Source organism: Notolabrus celidotus, chromosome 12 (genome assembly GCF_009762535.1).
Source record: "Notolabrus celidotus isolate fNotCel1 chromosome 12, fNotCel1.pri, whole genome shotgun sequence".
Lineage (NCBI taxonomy): Eukaryota > Metazoa > Chordata > Actinopteri > Labriformes > Labridae > Notolabrus > Notolabrus celidotus.
Window position 1 is genome coordinate 24,957,866 of NC_048283.1, and position 17,761 is coordinate 24,975,626.

General features: G+C 42.2%; 1 protein-coding gene across 3 annotated transcripts in view; it reads left to right on the forward strand.

Annotated features, from left to right (window-relative positions):
- Positions 1-17,322, forward strand: part of ano10a (anoctamin 10a) — a 49,527-nt gene extending 32,205 nt beyond the window's left edge. For 2 of the 3 annotated variants that reach the window (XM_034697365.1, XM_034697366.1), the window contains 2 exons: positions 9,180-9,296; positions 15,616-17,322. In XM_034697365.1, the coding sequence (XP_034553256.1) occupies positions 9,180-9,296; positions 15,616-15,657 (159 nt within the window). In that variant the 3' untranslated portion in view covers positions 15,658-17,322. Of the gene's footprint in view, positions 1-2,243; positions 2,458-9,179; positions 9,297-15,615 lie in introns of those variants that run through there. The other variant, XM_034697367.1, reaches the window with a different exon arrangement.
- The last annotated feature ends 439 nt before the right edge of the window (positions 17,323-17,761 follow it).

Here is a 17,761-nt window from a genome sequence, read left to right on the forward strand (position 1 = left end):
CTGACTGAACTTACAGTTTCTGTATCTATCAGCTGCTCCTCATGATTTAGAGATCAAAACGTAGTTTCTTCACCTCTAAGTTAGCTCAAATGTGATAAGGAATGGCTGATAATTAGTGTTAACTTCATTTAAGTGCATAAAAATGATGTGACAGCAAAACTGTTACACTCAGGCGTTGATCTTAAAGGTTAAATTCATGCTGCTGAGTGAGAAAGCTTGAATTTTTGCATCATTTTTTGTCTGTACAGCGCCAAATCCCAATAAAACTTTATCCTCAGAATCTTTCCAAACAGAGCAGGTCTAGACCGTACTGTATGTTCTATTATTAACAAAGACCCAACAACAAGACAGGATCAGATCCAGTCCCATCTTACAGACAGGACTCAGTCTGATCTCATCTTAATCCACCATGAGCAGAGCACTTTGCAGCATTGAGCAAGTAATAGCGGCAAGGACAAACTTCCTTTAACAGGCAGAAACCTCCAGCAGGACCAGACTCATGTTAGACACACATCTGCTGAGTGTTGGAGAGAGGGATAGAGGGAGATGAAGAGAGAGAGATAATAGTGGTGAGATAGATAGTAATACTTATAGCAGCTGGAGTCTGGCACGTCCACAGCAGCAGAGGAACCTACGAGACATGGGAGCTCAGGGACTCCAGAAAGGTTTATGGTTAGTGACTATAATGGGACAGGAAGAGAGAGGAGAGAGGGAAAGATAGGATCTCAGGGTGTCAGTCTAAGCTTATAGTAGAATAACTAAGAGCTGGTCCAAGCCTGAGCCAGCTCTAACTATAAGCTTTATCAAAAAGGAAAGTTTGAAGCCTACTCTTAAACGTGGAGAGGGTGTCTGCCTCCTGGACCCTGACTGGTATATGATTCCAAAGGAGAGGGGCCTGAAAACTGAAGGCTCTACCTCCCAAACTACTTTTAGAGACTTTAGGTCAATGAGCAGGCCTGCATGTTGGTAGTGTAGTGTTCTAGAGGGGTAATAGGGCACTACGAGGTGTCTGACCATTAAGAGCTTTGGAGGTCAAAAGAAGGATTTTAGATTCCATTTAAGGGAACAAATCTGATTTATTGTGCAGCCACAAACAAACTGGTGAATTCAAAGTGACTGCTAATGCTCAGTCTGTGAATCAGAACGAAGGATCAGAAGCAAAGAGCCCAGAGGAGGAGTGATAGTTTGAGGAGCAGTAGAGAGAGAGAGAGAGAGAGAGAGAGAGAGAGAGAGAGAGAGAGAGAGAGAGAGAGAGAGAGAGAGAGAGAGAGAGAGAGAGAGAGAGAGAGAGAGAGAGAGAGAGAGAGAGAGAGAGAGAGAGAGAGAGAGAGAGAGAGAGAGAGAGAGAGAGAGAGAGAGAGAGAGAGAGAGAGAAGGTGTGTGTATGATGAACCTGAGTCACCAGCTGATTGTACATCTGAGCACGTTCCTCTCTGCTTCCATCCGGCACATTTCCTAGAACAGGGCAAGCAGGCTATAAACGAGATGGGACAACAAGAATAATGAGAGCAGCGTTGTATAATGTTTACTGTGCCAAAGGAGAGCTACACACAATACACACAGATGTCGCTTATTGACACAGTGTCCAATATATCGCTGCTGGACGGGCACTTTTTATCTGAGGCTGTTAACGGCCTGGAGAGAGCATGCATTTAAAGTACAGGACCTCGGACGCTGTTCTGCTCCACAAAGAGTCAGATAAAAACACGTGTGCTGTGTCATTCAACGTCTTTAGATTCGAGGTTCGTCTTTATCTCTGCTGTTGTTTTAATCTCAATTATTTACAGACAGACAGCCGGTTCAAACAGGCGAGGGTTAAATCAAATCATTCAGCCCCTCGCTCTTATCTCGGTTATGGGGTTGTGCTGGAGGTGGGCAGCAGAGAGGGAGGGCAGCGCCACGTCGCTTTCCAGCAGCAGTGCTATGATACCTGGGTAATTACTGTACAGGGCTTACACACATCAGTGAGCAGTAACCAGGCAACCGGCCAGCCTGCTACAGAAACAGACAGAGACTTTCTCTCAGAGTCATGGGTCTGTCTGCTATAATCTACTCATTTCATTACAGCACAACAACAGAGCAGAGACAGTGAACTGTGTCTGCTCACAGAGACCCAAAATGAACATGGACATGATCCAGACCGAGCCGTAGAGTGAAGGGTTTGTCTGTGATTTGAGAGAAAGCTTTTTCCATTCAACAAAACCACAAAATATTGTATTTAATGATGAATTTCTCGTCTTTAGGGTCAGATTTTATGTTCCAGAGATGAGCCTTTAAAAAACAGCCGAGGTGTCCTCTTTGGAGTTTGTCCATCAGGGCAAGAAAAAATGACATCAGACTTCCACCAGATCCGTATCCGGTCCATCTCTGATCCACTGCTTTCCGGTTCTTAACGCTCCTGTGAGGAACTTTCAGTTTGTGTCTCTCTTGGCACCCCTATGGACAAAGTTGCACATCACAAGCCGATACTTTACAGCAGAAATAAACATGTTTACAGCCTGGTACAAAAAACTATTGTAGTCTGCATAACTCATTTCCAGATTGGCACACTGTACGGGGGGTGAATTTTTTCATAACACAGCAATTTCTAAGATATTAAGATTACGAGTTTTCCATTACGAGAGGCACAGGTGACTTGATTGACAGGCAGGAACACTGTAGCTGTTGGCTAGGAGGCTCAAAGCCCGCCTCTTTACCTCACACTCAATCAACAGCAGTTATGTTGAGTTCAACATTTCCAATATGATTGCCGCCACTGATTGGCCTCAAAACAGCGCTTCAGAAACAGATGGGTGACGTCACGGATACTAAGTCCATATTTTATACAGTCTATGGTCTGTGCTGACCTTTTCCTCTACATCAGGGGTTTCTAAACTTTGTAATCTGCGACCCCCAAAATATTGGTGCCAAAGTCTTGTGACCCCCAATGTCCCTCTAAGTGATTTAATGTGGCTTCATTTAGCTGGTCTGCATAAAATGAGCCTACCTCTATGAGCATGTGGCTGTGTTTGTTGTGCCGTTATGAATTAACCTACTGCTACTGATGCTTTTGATAATTAGCTGTTCACTAACCCTAAACTTAGGAGTCATCTGGCAAAAAGAAAGTTAGAAAACTCATTACATTTTCTATTTTCAAGGTTTTATTTCAAGTTTAGTTACTATTTTTGTCGATATTTTTTTACTATAATGGGTCAAAAAAAAATTCTGGAAGACATCTCACGACCCCCCATTTGTGTCTCGCAACCCCCCAGGGTGTCGCGACTCACACTTTGGGAACCCCTGCTCTACATGCACGAGCAGCACTTTCGATAAAGAAACTTTACCCTGGTGTCCATTAACAGTGGACTAACAGTGTTAAATAATAGTGTAGCTGCATGTTGTTCTGAAGGAGACCACTTCCATGTGGGTTTGTCAATCTGTCTCCAGCAGCCCACTGCAGAGTAATCTCATTACAACGTTTTTCAGATAACCAGATTAAAATTCACCCACTAGCAGCTGCAGAAGCACCAGACCAGGTCTCACCACTAAACGAACCTAACGCACATCTTACTGTGGGTCTGGAACTCAGTGTACCAGACAGGCTAATCTTTCAACCTCACCTTATGTCACATAACTCTCTGACTCTGCAGGTATTAGCTGGTGGAGAAACTAGAGACTGTGTTAAACAGACATAGTCTCATTGATATCACCTGGTGGTTTCTGGAGAGGTGTTATGATGCCTAAAGATGGATTTAGCAAAATTAATCAAGCAAAGACGTGGAGTTGAAGCCATGGCAGATCCTCCTGGTGAACAGCCACAACCAGCCCAACTGTCAGTCAAATTAGCCACGCTCCTAATTCTGCTTATAACAACAGATATTACGGAGGAGACAATGCATGTACTCATGATTTTTCCAATGAACATACTGTTTTAAAAAATCATCCAGGAAATGTCATCATTCTGATGTGGATGTCCACTTAGACTCAGGCAGAGTTTTCTCAGAAATTTCTGACCAAATCTTAAGAATCAGAATCACTGTAGAGACCACTGAGAGGCTGCACCTGGATGACCTCATTGATCCACTGATGATTACCATGTCTGATGAATCAAAGTCATTTTTGCTAGTTGAACTCTCAGTCCTTTTGTCTCTCATAAAAAGCTCCATGTCGGTCCATCACGGCACCGGATCTGATAGGTTTCTATTCTAGTCAATGTTTCAACTTCCACTGGATCCGCTCCGTTGCGTTCCAGCTCTGATCCGGCAGGTCGGAGCCCTCCAGATCAGATACACAAGACTTCTATTTTTGACGGATGACGAAGGACGACGCATCAATCTCAACAGAGCAGATGGAGCGGGACAGGAAGTCAGGCACCAAAACAAAATGAGAACATCCGGTTCATTTTCAGAATAAAACACTCTGTGTTATCAGGCCTTGAGTCAACAGGTCAGAGGTTTTCAGAGGACCATAAAGACAACATGGATGAGGAGAGGAGGAGGAACACCCTTGATTCAGTAATTACTGCGGGAAAACCTCGGTCACATCACTCCAGCTGTCCGGAGGTCCTGCTCGAGAGCACAGAGCTTGATCGAGACGGACTAGACACGAATCTGGTGGAAGTCCGACTTCATTGTCTGCTATGTTGGAAGATGTTTCTGAAAACAAACACCCAAGTGTGACTTCAGCAGCAACTTATCACCTCAGATACTGTTTTTCCGTATGGCTGGGACACCTGACCAGAGACAGAGGGTTCCTACCTTCTGTAAAAATGGATATTAGTAGAAATCACATTAGTTGTTTACAGACTAATCTATTGGATTGTGCATGCAGGAAGGCTCATTTTTGCTGGACACACTTTGTCTATGCAGAGACCATCAACTGCATGAGATCTCTCTACAGGCCTGCATGTTGTGTCGACTGAGAAAAACCTGTCGTCTCAGCAGAAACAGAACTTTGTCGACCGAATGTTGATGAAGTCCAGATCGTATCCCGGTGAAATCTCAGGATAGAAAACACGAGTTTAACCATGATGAGCTTCAAAACTCCATCATCTCTCAGAGGATTTACTCTTATTTTGCTGCGCCCCGCTGACTCTCCTCTCTCAGCACGTCGGCTTCATTACCTCCGCCGTATTCAGGAAAGGGAAGCCTGACTTTGGTGTTAATTCTGTGCCAGAGATTCTCTGCTTTAATGACTTATTCTGCTTGTGTCAGATCACACATAAAAAGGCAGAATTAGTAGTTCCTCATCAGTTAGACTGAAATGCTAATTTTCCAATTAACAGTGAAGGGGTGCCATGGAAACAGAAATAAGTGCTGAATACTGAACAGAGAGGAAGCAGTTGCAGCAGCGTCCTTAAAGCATCGAGATTATTATTCCTGTTTTAACACACGGCTGTGTTAAGAGCTCGACACGGCAGCGCTCTGTTATTTCAAGATAGTTGTTAAAATATCAAATCAATCCTTGTAAAGGTGTCAAGCACATTTTACGTATGCCTGTTGACACTGTGGCAAAAATGTCTTTCTATTAGCTACTAAATCAGAGAACAATATAAAGGATTTTTAATTTAACTTTAAATGTATTTGAAGAGCAGAGTGCTTCTCAGGTGATGACAAACCTTTCAATCTGAAGTCTGATCACCTTCACTTCGTCAGCCACAACTCAATTTATACTCGGACCTTGAAAAGAACAAAAACATCCAAAGTCACATCGTCCCTCCAGTCTTCACCGGGCGTCCTCTCGCTCTCCACCTGACCTTGTGTTGCCCAGCACTCAGAAATATAAATTAGCCCAGAACTGCATAAGCAATCAACTAAAGGCTGCAGAGTTTATTGTGCACTTTCAATCAATATGACAAGTCGGTAAGATCAAGGGTTTCTCTGCTTGTTAATTAGAGGAGCTGCTGTGCTGACGGGAAGGACGAAACTTCAGTTTGTGCTTATTCAAAGAGAGACCTGGGGTTTTTAGAGGGAGGGTTCTGGTTTTACATAAAGTCTGGACTGTTATGGCATCACTGTAGATTGCTTCAAGACGAAGTAACTTTCAATGGGACAGTTAAAGTTAAAGTAAGTGATGAGGGGGTTGGGGGGAAGGGGGTGAGATAGGATCCCAGTGTGTCAGTGTGCCAGTTCACCCTGGCAGTCTAAGCCTATAGCAGCATAACTAAGAGCTGGTCCAAGCCTGATCCAGCTTTAACTATAATCAAAAAGGACAGTTTGAAGCCTACTCTTAAAAGTAGAGAGGGTGTCTGCCTCCTGGGCCCTGACTGGTAGATGGTTTCAAAGGAGAGGGGCCTGATAACTGAAGGTTCTACCTCCCATACTACTTTTAGAGTCTAACTCCTCCTACTCCTACAACCTGCTGCATCCACACATCAGCTGACCGTGACTCTTTACCTGAAGTTCGTGCACGTGTGAACGGGGCTTCATATAGACTGATGGCAGCTAATAATAACATTAGCGTTCGTAATCGTAGCTTGTCTGGTTGGAGGAAATATTTGCCCTGAACATATCTCCAGCAGAACATCCTGATCGTTCATCTTATCCAAACGACTTTGTTCAATCAGCCTGGAGCTGCTTTCTGTGGAGCGGTGTGCCCTTTATCTGCTCTCTCTCACATCATTTGTTCCTTCTGTAGCTCACCAGACTCCATTACTGTGATGAGCAGAAAGGTAGTGAATCAGAGAGGTGATAGCAGCTGGCTGTGCTCCAGATAGACAGGCACAGGTGTGTGTGCATACATGCAAGTCATGGGGAAACACACTCTGCTGGTTCTTGTGTGTACAAGTCAGCTGTTTGGGATAACCTGAGAAGGGAGGCTAAGAGGAACAAAGACTTCTGGGTAATAGCTCAGATCTAAAAGGTTTCTGGGCTATTAGTTGGCATCTAACCTAATTAATATATTTTGTATGTAAATGAATAAACAATATGGTGTAAAACAAACAGGGTGCATTTCACATGATCCACTTTAGAGCAGAGAACATAGCATCCATGATTTCCAAAAAGAATGTAAAATTTTGATACATTTCACAATATGTATTTTAGACAACCAGCTAACTAAACAAATGTTCTACTGGGATTACTCTAACAGCTACACCTGGACCTCGGAGCTTGAGAAAATATTTGATAAGGTAGGTCTCCAATATATTTCTAGAAACAAGTTAACTTGTAGTGTGAGACAGATTAAAACAAAACTATTTGACACTTACAAACACAAATGGTTAGAAAAAAGTCCTGTGTAAGCCCTAACTAAGAACATATTGTCTGTTCAAAATATTTTTTCATCCGGAGCTTTACGTCACTCTTAACCTAACCAGAGCTCAGAGCTCTGTCTGTGCTCAGCTGAGATGTGGCATCCTTCCTCTGGCATTAGAAACAGGTCGCTTCCACTCGTTTCCAGAGGAAGAGAGAAAGTGTTCTTTGTGTGATCTGGAGGAAGTTGAAAATTAAATGCACTTTTTATTCTACTGTCCTTCATATCATGATCTCAGGTGCCTCCTTTTCAACAAAATATCAGAAAACTGTCCTGATTTGTTTTCCATGTCTGATGAATATCGACTTCAGTACCTGTTTACTCACAAAGTGTTTCAGTTTGCTCAGTTTGTGTTAAATGCCGTTCAGCAGTGTAGGAGCACGCTCTGTCTGATTTAGTTGTTGTCACTGCCAATTGTCTGAAGTGTGCCACTGTGCTTTTGAATTACTTTAGGTCATTGTTGGACATGTGCAGTATTGTAACTGCTCTTCTTTTTTTCTTTTTTCTTATGTTGTTGCTCCTATTTTGTTTTGTTTTTGTAGTGTCTTGTAAGTCCATATGGGCTGGGCACCTTAAGGTGCTCGACACGATGAATGATAAATAAACTAAACTAAAAAAACTAAACTAAACTAAACTATGCAACATTTGGGTAATAGGTAAACTGCACTATTAGCAAGAGGATAGTGATTTCAATATTACTCTTTTAATCTTACTCTAATAATCTTTTAGGTTCAACATTTGATATGTTGGCATCGCACTATTTTGGATTAAAGGATAAAGGATTTAAAAATCATATAAATCTGTTTTTGTGAATATTTTACGCAGCTTTCCAACTTTTTGGGGGACTTAAGGTCGTACATTGATATTGATAGTGAGTGAGTAAAATGTAAAATCTGCAATAAAGATGTGAATTCAAAATGTTCTATGTAGGGCTGGACGATAAAATGAGAACGATAATTATCGTGATATTATTGTTCTCACTATAAATATAATAAATGTTCAATAGATCCTTGATATATTCAAAGCTGTAATTACACTGCCCAACCACTGCAAAGGGGGACACTAGTGTGTCTTAAACACTAGTTCCCACCCAACATTAAACAGAAGTCAGCATGGAACGATTATCATGTCGCAGGGTGAGAGGTAGGCGGGGAGTTACAGCGAGACTGAAGAAAACGCTGAACCTACCAGCTCAGAGCAGAGTGAAAACATGCTTGACAAGAAAGGCCACTACACTTCATTAGTTAAGATATTTTGGCTGGTAACTAAGCAACTAAATCCCAGATACAAGCTAATAAACCATCTTGTTTCTTCAACTTTCACTCAGGAGAAAAAAATCTGCCTTTAAGATGATATGAAAGAATGATTTGATATTTAATTCGAAAATTTTTGATGTCGATTAGTATGAAAAATGTTATCATGATAACATCTTTTTTAATATCGCCCAGCACTCGTTCTGTGTCTACAGTATTTGATTGGTCTCATATTTCTGGCCTTCTGGCCATTGACTCTCATTGTAAGCTGTACCTGTCCATTTGTTCCTCTTCAATACAAGATATAGTAGTTTTTTGGGGTGCAGGAAAAATGTACCCCAAATGCACTCAACTCCTGAAGCTGTGTTTTAGTGAACAGCTGATCTTTGATATCGACGACAGATTCTGACAGTGATGTTTATTAAAAGTGGACTTTAAATATACAGTCATTTTTGTTATAACGGTGCAGAGTCACTGATTTATGTCTCGTCCTCGTTCACCTTCAAACCCGGTCGTACAGAGTCCGTCTGGAGCTCTGTTTGAAGGACACCAGCTCATAAAACATAATCAAGTTACGTTGATCTCTCTTTCAAAGCATGTTCCCCTTCCTGTGTTTCCTAAAACGAAATAAAAGATGAAATCAAACAGACTCTGAAGGATTTAATCCCTGTTGTGTTTCTTTGTTTGTGATTTCAGCACGTGCTGTTGGCCGTCAAGTTCATCCTGACCTTCCTCATCCCGGATGTCCCCAAACACATCCAGATCAAACTGGCCCGCCTCGAGTTTGAATCCCTGGAGGCACTCAAGAAAAAGGTAAAACTTGGAGAGTTCTTGGATTGTATCGGCAGAGGGAAGAAGCAACTCAACTTCGTTTTCTGACTTATTGAAATAGCATTGACAGCAAAAAAGTCAGAGTTTTGGAAAGTGCTGCATCTTCCTGTTTCATCTGTCGCCATTTAGGCCCACATTAAAAAATATATAATAATAGCAGGAAGCCCAAAACTTGGAAAATGCTAATATAATCTAGCTCTAGATTATGTCATGTTAACATACACATCTTTATACACACAAATATGCATATAGGGACATTGTACTTTCTGGGCTTGTTGATGCTGCACCTCCCTAACCAAACCCCCCCATGCCACACACACACACACACTGCACAGCACAGAGAGTGCAGGTCTCATGCATGTGTCCATTACTTCTGCTGTTCTATAGCTTCCCATTTAGCATTAAGAATGAGCTCCTGATGTCTGTCCCAGACCACTTTGCTGAAGATGAATGCTGTGCGTTATGTTAATAGTATTGATATGGCTGGCTCCGCAGTAAAGCATTAGCTCTCTCAGCACCGCAGCCATTTGTTTGATGTGGGCTGACAGAGCTGAGTGCTCCTCTGATGAGCTGTTTGGCTTTAGTTCATCGTTTGTCTCTCGTGGTCTTATTGTTGACAGACTTCTTTTGCTGCACAGCGCGTGAATCATCACGTCTACTTTCACGAGAGAGAGGCTGAGCGTGGACTTTGCAATCTTTAACATGCTCTTCTGTAGGGTGAAACTGCAGTTTGCATACAACAAGCTGTACGATGAAGCTCTATCTCTCAACTCATTTTAATTTATATAACACCTTTCATACATTCAAGCATGCAGCCCCGAGTGCTTCACAAAAGATAAGTATCAGAACAATAAAACAAAATAATTAAAATGGAATAAATGAAACAAAATCAGATAGATAGAAAATAAAATGATTACAATAAAATTAAATCAGATAAATACCAGAAAAAATAAAATAAAAACAATATAGATAAAATAAAATCATACATGGAAAATACAATTATTACAATAAAATCAAAATAATAACACAATATTAAGAATAAAATCATTCAAATGAAATCTGATAAATCCCAGAAATATAAATTAAAATTATTACAACAAAATCAATCATATAAAATCATATATATATTATGTACATATACATTTCTTGTGTATATACATTTATATATATATAGAAAAGAGAAATAAAATAAAATCCCAACAATAAAATAAATCAAATCAAATCAGATACATGAATACCAAAAAGATAAGATAGAATAATTATAATAAAATCAATAGGATAAAATAATTTATATTTAAGTCAAATAAAATAGAATAAAAAATAAACAACATAAACTTACATTGATTAAAATAAAAAATAAAAAGCATGCTGAAACAATGGTAATAAAGGTTGTAATTTAGTCCTGGGCTAAAAAGAAATTACTCCAAATTAAAAGCCAGATTAAAAACTTAAGTGTACTTTTTAAAACACCCAGAGAGCTCACTATTTTAATATCCAGTGTTTGTTTTGATCGGTGTTGTTCTGTTGTCTCTACGTTCTGCAGAGAGAGCTCCATGCAGGGTGAGTAGCTCTTTGGACACCGGTTTGGTGTGTCACTGATAACAGTTATGTTCATAACGCTGACACCTCATCCTAACTGCAGTGTTTGTTTCTGAGTCTCTTATCTAACTTTGTGGTGAAACGTGGAGATCGTTCTTTATCCTCAGTCATAACAAAGATTAAAATCAGCTCTCTGGGATTTAACAGTCAGCATGACCTCATCGAACTCATCAAACAGATGGTTGTGCTAAGAAAGTTCAACATCACAAAGCTTTGTTTGAGTCAGCATGACAACACCTAAAACCCCAGTAAGGGTGTAAAGACGGCGGCTGTGACTCTTTGTTTTCATCCTCTCACTCTGCTGTGAATCTGAAGCGATCGCTCAACACTTCCTGTAGTTATCACGTAAAGAGGAAATGACATAACCAGATTGTTGCAGAGACATTTAAACTAACTCAGCGCTACAAAGCATTAATGCATGCACACAATAACTGAGACTAGCTTGAGTGTTTAAATTTGATTCACTGATTACAAGACGACTTCTCTGCCTCATCAGATCATCACATATATGATTAATGACATTTATGAAGGTGCAGAAAAACAGGTTTGATGGATGTGATCAGGATTCAGGAGATCTGTTTAACATGCATGAGGTGTGACAACCTGCAACTACAAGAGCGTGGAGGGATTGAATGATTATGTGAGGTATCATCTCCTCCTGACATTTGCAAATAAGAGCAGAGTGTTAGATTGAAATGCAACAAGTCGCCCTCTCCCCCTGTGTTGTATTAAAGATCATTAATGCAGCTGAATGAAATGCAGACGCAGAGAGTCGCAGCAGAGCGTGGAGGATTAAGATTGGAGGGGGAAACTTGTGCAGAGATCTCACGTTCCCGCAGGAGACACTTGATCAGTGACCTTCTTGGCTGAACCTGGGCCGCTACAAATCCCTTTCCTCTGCAGAGCCATCTGATTGGATCAGTCACAGCACAACGGCACACGTTCATGTCATACCTCCGCCCTGACTTCATTAGAGACGCTGAAGAACAGATGACAACTTTCCATTTGGTGTCGTCCAAGAGCAGACATTTAAAAGGATGTCCAAGTAGTTAACACGAGCTATGCCGCACAGAGGCCAGGGTGTTTCCTAGAAAAGACGTACGGCTGCACAACTTGTACGAGTGTCTGATGACTGATGAAAGCAGCTCCTCTTCACAAAGAGAGATGATAGCCACGTCTTTAAACTCTTTTCCTCTCATTGTTGTGACGTCTTTGTGTTCAGCTGATATTCTGTTTTTTTAAAAAGGTCAAGAAACATGATGAAGATACTGCAGGATGCCTCAGGTGTGCCGTAACCTGAGCTCTGCAGTGGCTCGAGGGGCCTGGCTAAGCTGGGGTCTCATTCTCTGTTGTTGTTTTTTTAACTTAAAGAAGTTATGCACCTGACGTCACTGGAGGCCAAGGTGCTGAAGCAGATCCTTTAAGTCCCTGAAGCTGTGAAGTGGGGCCTCCATGGATTGGGCTTGGCTGTGTGGCTCATCCCACAGATGCTGGACTTGTTGAGTTCCTCCAGATCATCTTCCTTGATCGCTCTGTGGTCCAGTTCTGACGCTCTGTGGTCCAGTTCTGACGCTCTGCAGTCCAGTTCTGACGCTCTGCGGTCCAGTTCTGACGCTCTGCGGTCCAGTTCTGACGCTCTGCGGTCCAGTTCTGACGCTCTGCACCCCTTACAGCTGATTTAGGGCAGGGGTCAGCCTTCACACCCTGTGCACATCAGTGAGTCTTGGCTGCCCATGGCTCTGTTGCTGGTTCACTAGTTTTTCCTTCCTTTGATCACTTTTGGTCACAGCTGACCCCTGCAGACCGGAACATCCCACTAGAGCTGCAGTTTGAAGATGCTCTGACCCAGTTGTCAGTTTGGTTCTTTTCAAAGTCACTTGCATCCTCACAATCACCTATTTTATTGGCTTCAAGGACAAAATGTTGACTTGCCCATCCACTGACAGGTGACACTGTAAGATATTCGAGGTGATTGACTCACCTGTCCGTGGTCTCGCCTCTGTTTTTCTAACGTGTGTGTCAAACAGTCTAAAGACGAATTAAAACCATGCTGTGGTTAACCGTCCTGACATCTACGCTCATTAATTTTCTGGATCCGGCTCTGGAGGAAGGATCCGGTCCTCCTGCCTGTCGATGGGAGGATTTTAAAGCCCCCTGGTGTTCTCGGAGAGTCGGTCTGTGTGTTACCTCTTTGCTCTGAGCTGAAGCTGAATGGCTGCGTCAGCACAAATCCGCCCGCCCTGAATCAGTCTGTGGATCAGAAACTTTAATAACTTCCAATTTGCCCGCTTTGCCAGAAGCATGAAGGAACTAATTGATTAAAAAGCGTCTCTGCCAAGATCAGCATCCAGCGAGGGGGGCGTCTTCAAAGTCAAGACTGTGATTTATGAAGCTGCTGGAGCAGCACGGTGAACACAGAGGACTCTGTCTTATACTCTGCTCCTGTCTGACCTTGTGGAAAAATCCCAGCACACAGACTTGTGCTGTTTTGACAGCTGTGGAAAGATCCGATCTGGGTCTCAGGATCAGGTTTTTGCTTACTCTGTAACTCCAGCCCGCATGGAAGGCGTTGAGCTCTGCTGTCCTGCTCCTGATGACCCGTGATCCTCTCCGAGCTGCGAGCTGTCAGCAGAGAGATACAAACAAAACCTGTCTGCTGTCGCCGTACGTGTCCTGTGTGAGCCACAGGACCGGTCCTCCTTAGTCCCTGACAGACTCCTTCTGCAGGAGACTGTCCAGACCCTGCAGCCTCAAACATCTGCACCCCTCACTGCTCCAGACTGCATGTCATTCGAGTTCACAGAGAGGAGAAGGTAACAGCGGACATAGAGGAGCTGTTTACACAACCTCTGTGGTGTCCTGAGGAGAGGACTGAGCGGCCTTTGACCCACAATACCGTGATCCGACTGTGAGTCTCAGCTGGACTCTAACCACAACAGACTGTCCAGAGTCTCTACGATGCTTTTTCTCTACATAAAGCGATCAGGTGTTTTTTATTCAATAGCAAACCTGATGATTCTGGTTCTGGTCCTAAATATCAGTAAATAAGTTTGGTGTCAGAGTTATTTAAGCACTGTAAAACTTCAGAGCCAATCAGAGGCTGGGTCTCTATTAGTAGCAGGTCTCAAATAGAAGCCTGTATACATACATATGTTTTTTGCAGCATGTCATGTTTACTGATCACCATGCTGCACAGAGAAAACTACAGAAAGATATTTTTCCATTGACTTTAAAGAGGGAGAGGAAACATAAAGCTAAACTTGAACTCCTGTCCAAGAAAGATGGAAAATAAAAGACGACTGCAGAGCGCCGGAAAGAAGGAATTCATAGCTTTCAGTCACGTGACCACTGCAACAGCCTGGAGGGAAAAAGGAGCATAGTGACATTCAGACGTGTAAAAACGTCTCTCCCTCCCAAAAGTTCAATCTCAAGTCTCGACACTAAATATTAACCTTCTCCTTAACTTACCTAAGAACACTTTATCACCAGAACTTCAGGATGAAGGTGTCTGGCTATGAAAACAGACATTATGACTAAGCTAGCGTTAGCTGGAGGTGTCGACGATTTACTGCTGGAGTTGTTTACATCGGTCCACGCACAGCGAAGATGTCAGGAGTACTACATCGACTGAACATACAGTAATTAGAATACTCTGTGTTTACCTCAACTTACCATTAATGGAATGTTCAAAGCTCAAAGACGTGTGGACTTTCATTGGTGTTTTGTTCCCCTCGCTCTGCTGTCTCCTCCTCTCAGGGCTTTATTTCTCAGATGGGATTCTTACAGAGACATTTCAGTGTTTTTGAAGTGGGGTTGTATGAATTTTATGTCACTAGTAATTGTACTAGCCGTAACAGAGGCCGCTCAGCTCCTCCCCTGTAATGAGAAACCTCAGGGAGAAACAGCACGCAAGCTAGGCTACAGTTTCTGCAGACAGGTGAGTCCTGCCACGTTAGTGACAAACCTTGTTAGTGACAGGAGGAACAGGGAGGACTTCACTTCTTGTGCTGACTTTGAAGATGTAAATAAAGGCTGAAATAACAACAGAAAGCATGTCATTGCTGGGCAAAAGTTTGTTCTAAAATTATTAAAAGCCTTCCTCTTATAGAGGCCTATCCCAAATAAAGGCCGGGTGCGTTTATAGAGTGGATCAAATAAAGCCCGGGGCTAATAATTGAAGTTTTGTGATAATTTCATAAGATGAGAAGATGAGAAATATGTTGGTAGTTGCTTTCAAGAAATGCAAAGAAGACACTAAAACATCTCAGAAAGGGAGTGAAAAGTAAAAAAGCACGCTAAATGTTCGGCAAATGTGAATTTATTATTATTCCAGAGTTCGTTTCCGCATTAAACTTTTATTTTCTGAACATAGATGTTTAATTTTCAGTTTTTTATGTTTCTGGCAGAGTTTATATTAAACCCACTTTCACTGAGCTCTGATTGGAACATAACTCTGATCTGTGTTGGTGCAGCCCAGCCCTGCTCCAGGAAAATCAGGATGGATTGCAGCAGCTTCTACCTTATTTATTTAAGTCACACACACACACACGCACACACTGCTCCTTCCTGTAGAGAATAAATCCACATGTCTCTCTCTCCCTCTCCCTCTCCCTCTCTCTCTCTCTCTCTCTCTCTCTCTCTCTCTCTCTCTCTCTCTCTCTCTCTCTCTCTCTCTCTCTCTCTCTCTCTCTGTGTGTTGCAGAAAATGCTTGAAGCTTCGGAGCTCAGCAAGACCGAGCAGTGAGGAGGAGAGGAGGAGCTACAGATTCTGACGTACCGCCGCGACTTCAATGCATCACACTTTTGTTTACACCTCCACTGACACCCGATCACATGTATGTATTAACAAGAAACCAGGTGTTATTTTTGGAGAATGAAGGGCCGAGCTTTACGCCTTTTATCTGCAACATTTCCCCCTGAATCACCGAAGAGGAGAGCGTTCACTGAGCTGAGGAGCAGACCAAGTTCCAGACACGACTCGCACCGAGTGTGTTGTGATGGTCTTTAAACGAGTTGTACTGTAATGAGGTTTTATTTCAGGGTTTGGGATTCTTGGTGGGGTTAAATGGGATAGATTTTCTAGTTTGAATCACGTTTGAATGCTGTATCATGATCTAGTATACTGTACCAAATATCTGGGACTGTTCCCGGAGAAGTTCCCTCTTTTCTTTAGCCACTGTTGTCACTTTGGATCAGGTTCTCTCAGTACTGTGTTGGATTGGGATTATGCAAATTTTAAGGGTTTGTCCACCAATAATAATAGTTTTATTGAGCTCTCACACTATAAACAAACTTAACCAAAGACTTCTTCCAACAACTCTGACTTAAATGACGATAAGTCAACCTACACTGACTGCTGTTCAGTATTTAAGCTGCTTGTAACCAGACGCAGATTATGCACTCCAAGTATGAAACAAATAGCGGCCGTAATGATCCGTACAGTATGGTGTTTTACTTTGAAAACCATATCTTTGGAAGTTTCCACAGACGCCTCTTTTCCTCTTCATGCATATCATGTCACGTAGGCACCATGGTGGGACTGACTCGTCCTATCCTTCTGCCAGCAAAAGACAGGATCACGTATGCAGTGTGAAATCACACTCTGACTCCAGTGTTGCCCCGCTGAAGGATCAATATGACAATATAAACGTGTGAGCTGCATTACGGCGCAGTTGCAGACTCAAAATATGCAAAGGGTTCATGTTTGCGGTGGACACATGTTGTCAGGAAGGGCTGTGAGCTGAGCTGGGAGACTGTTTTTTAATCATGAGTCCTTTAGTGGTAATTATTCATGGATCGTGAAGGCGTATACAGATGTTTTGAGAAAGAAGCCTCTAATCGAAATCTGATTTGACAGACATTTTTCTGACCCTTCAAGTTACTTTAAACCTCTAAGAATGGATACAAACCAAGTGATCCAATCAAAAGAAAGCAAACGGGCTACCAAGGAGAGACTCTTTCCTGGATCACATGATCATCAGAGCGTAACCTAAGTAAAACATCTAAATATATGGTTTTCAAAGTGAAATATTAAAGATGAAAGTATTGCGAGGTGATTAAATCTCATAAGTGTTCGGCTGAGGTTGAAATCATTTGATTCTCTGCTTTTCCATTAAAAGGAGATGAAGACCATTTGGCTGTCTTGTCTCAGCATGTCTCACACACAGGGTTTTATCATATAACTTGTAACATTATCTGTTAGCTTCTTCAGCTTGACTTGAAGTTAAACCAAGCACTCGTTACACCCCCTGTGCCTTTAAATGCAAAGCCTTTCTGAATATTTGTTTTTATATGCTCTTCAAAGAAAGTCCTCTGTATGCACACGACTGTACGAGACTGTCATGAAGAATAAAGTAGATTGGAACCTAAGAGGCTCTCTGTAGCGTGAATAAATATATAAATAAATTAAGTGTGTGTCCTGCTGTTTTCTTTTTTATATATAAGTGTGTTAAAGTCGAGGTGAGTTCATCAAAAGATCAACTTGGACTAAACTCCCAGCGTGTCATCTGCTCCGGAGAGTCGGAGCTGCTCGCTGAGTGTGCCAAACATAAAGTAGAACCTCCTCAGTGTCGTATAACCTGTAAATCACAAGTCACAGCGTTTCAACACCTTGAGAGAGCTGGATCCCAGCCTCGGGTTTCTGACCCACATGGCCTACTATCTCCTGAATGTACTGCTTTAAAGCTGCAGGTGTGAAGTGACGACACCAAGGCTTACCGTGCTGAGCACTGCCAAATTTAAGCGTCCCTCAGTTCATTGTTTAACTATTTCTACAACACCACTTTTAAAAAGTTGTGACAAATTAAGGTGACATAGATGACGAGTCAGGACTGCAGGCAGGCCAGTTC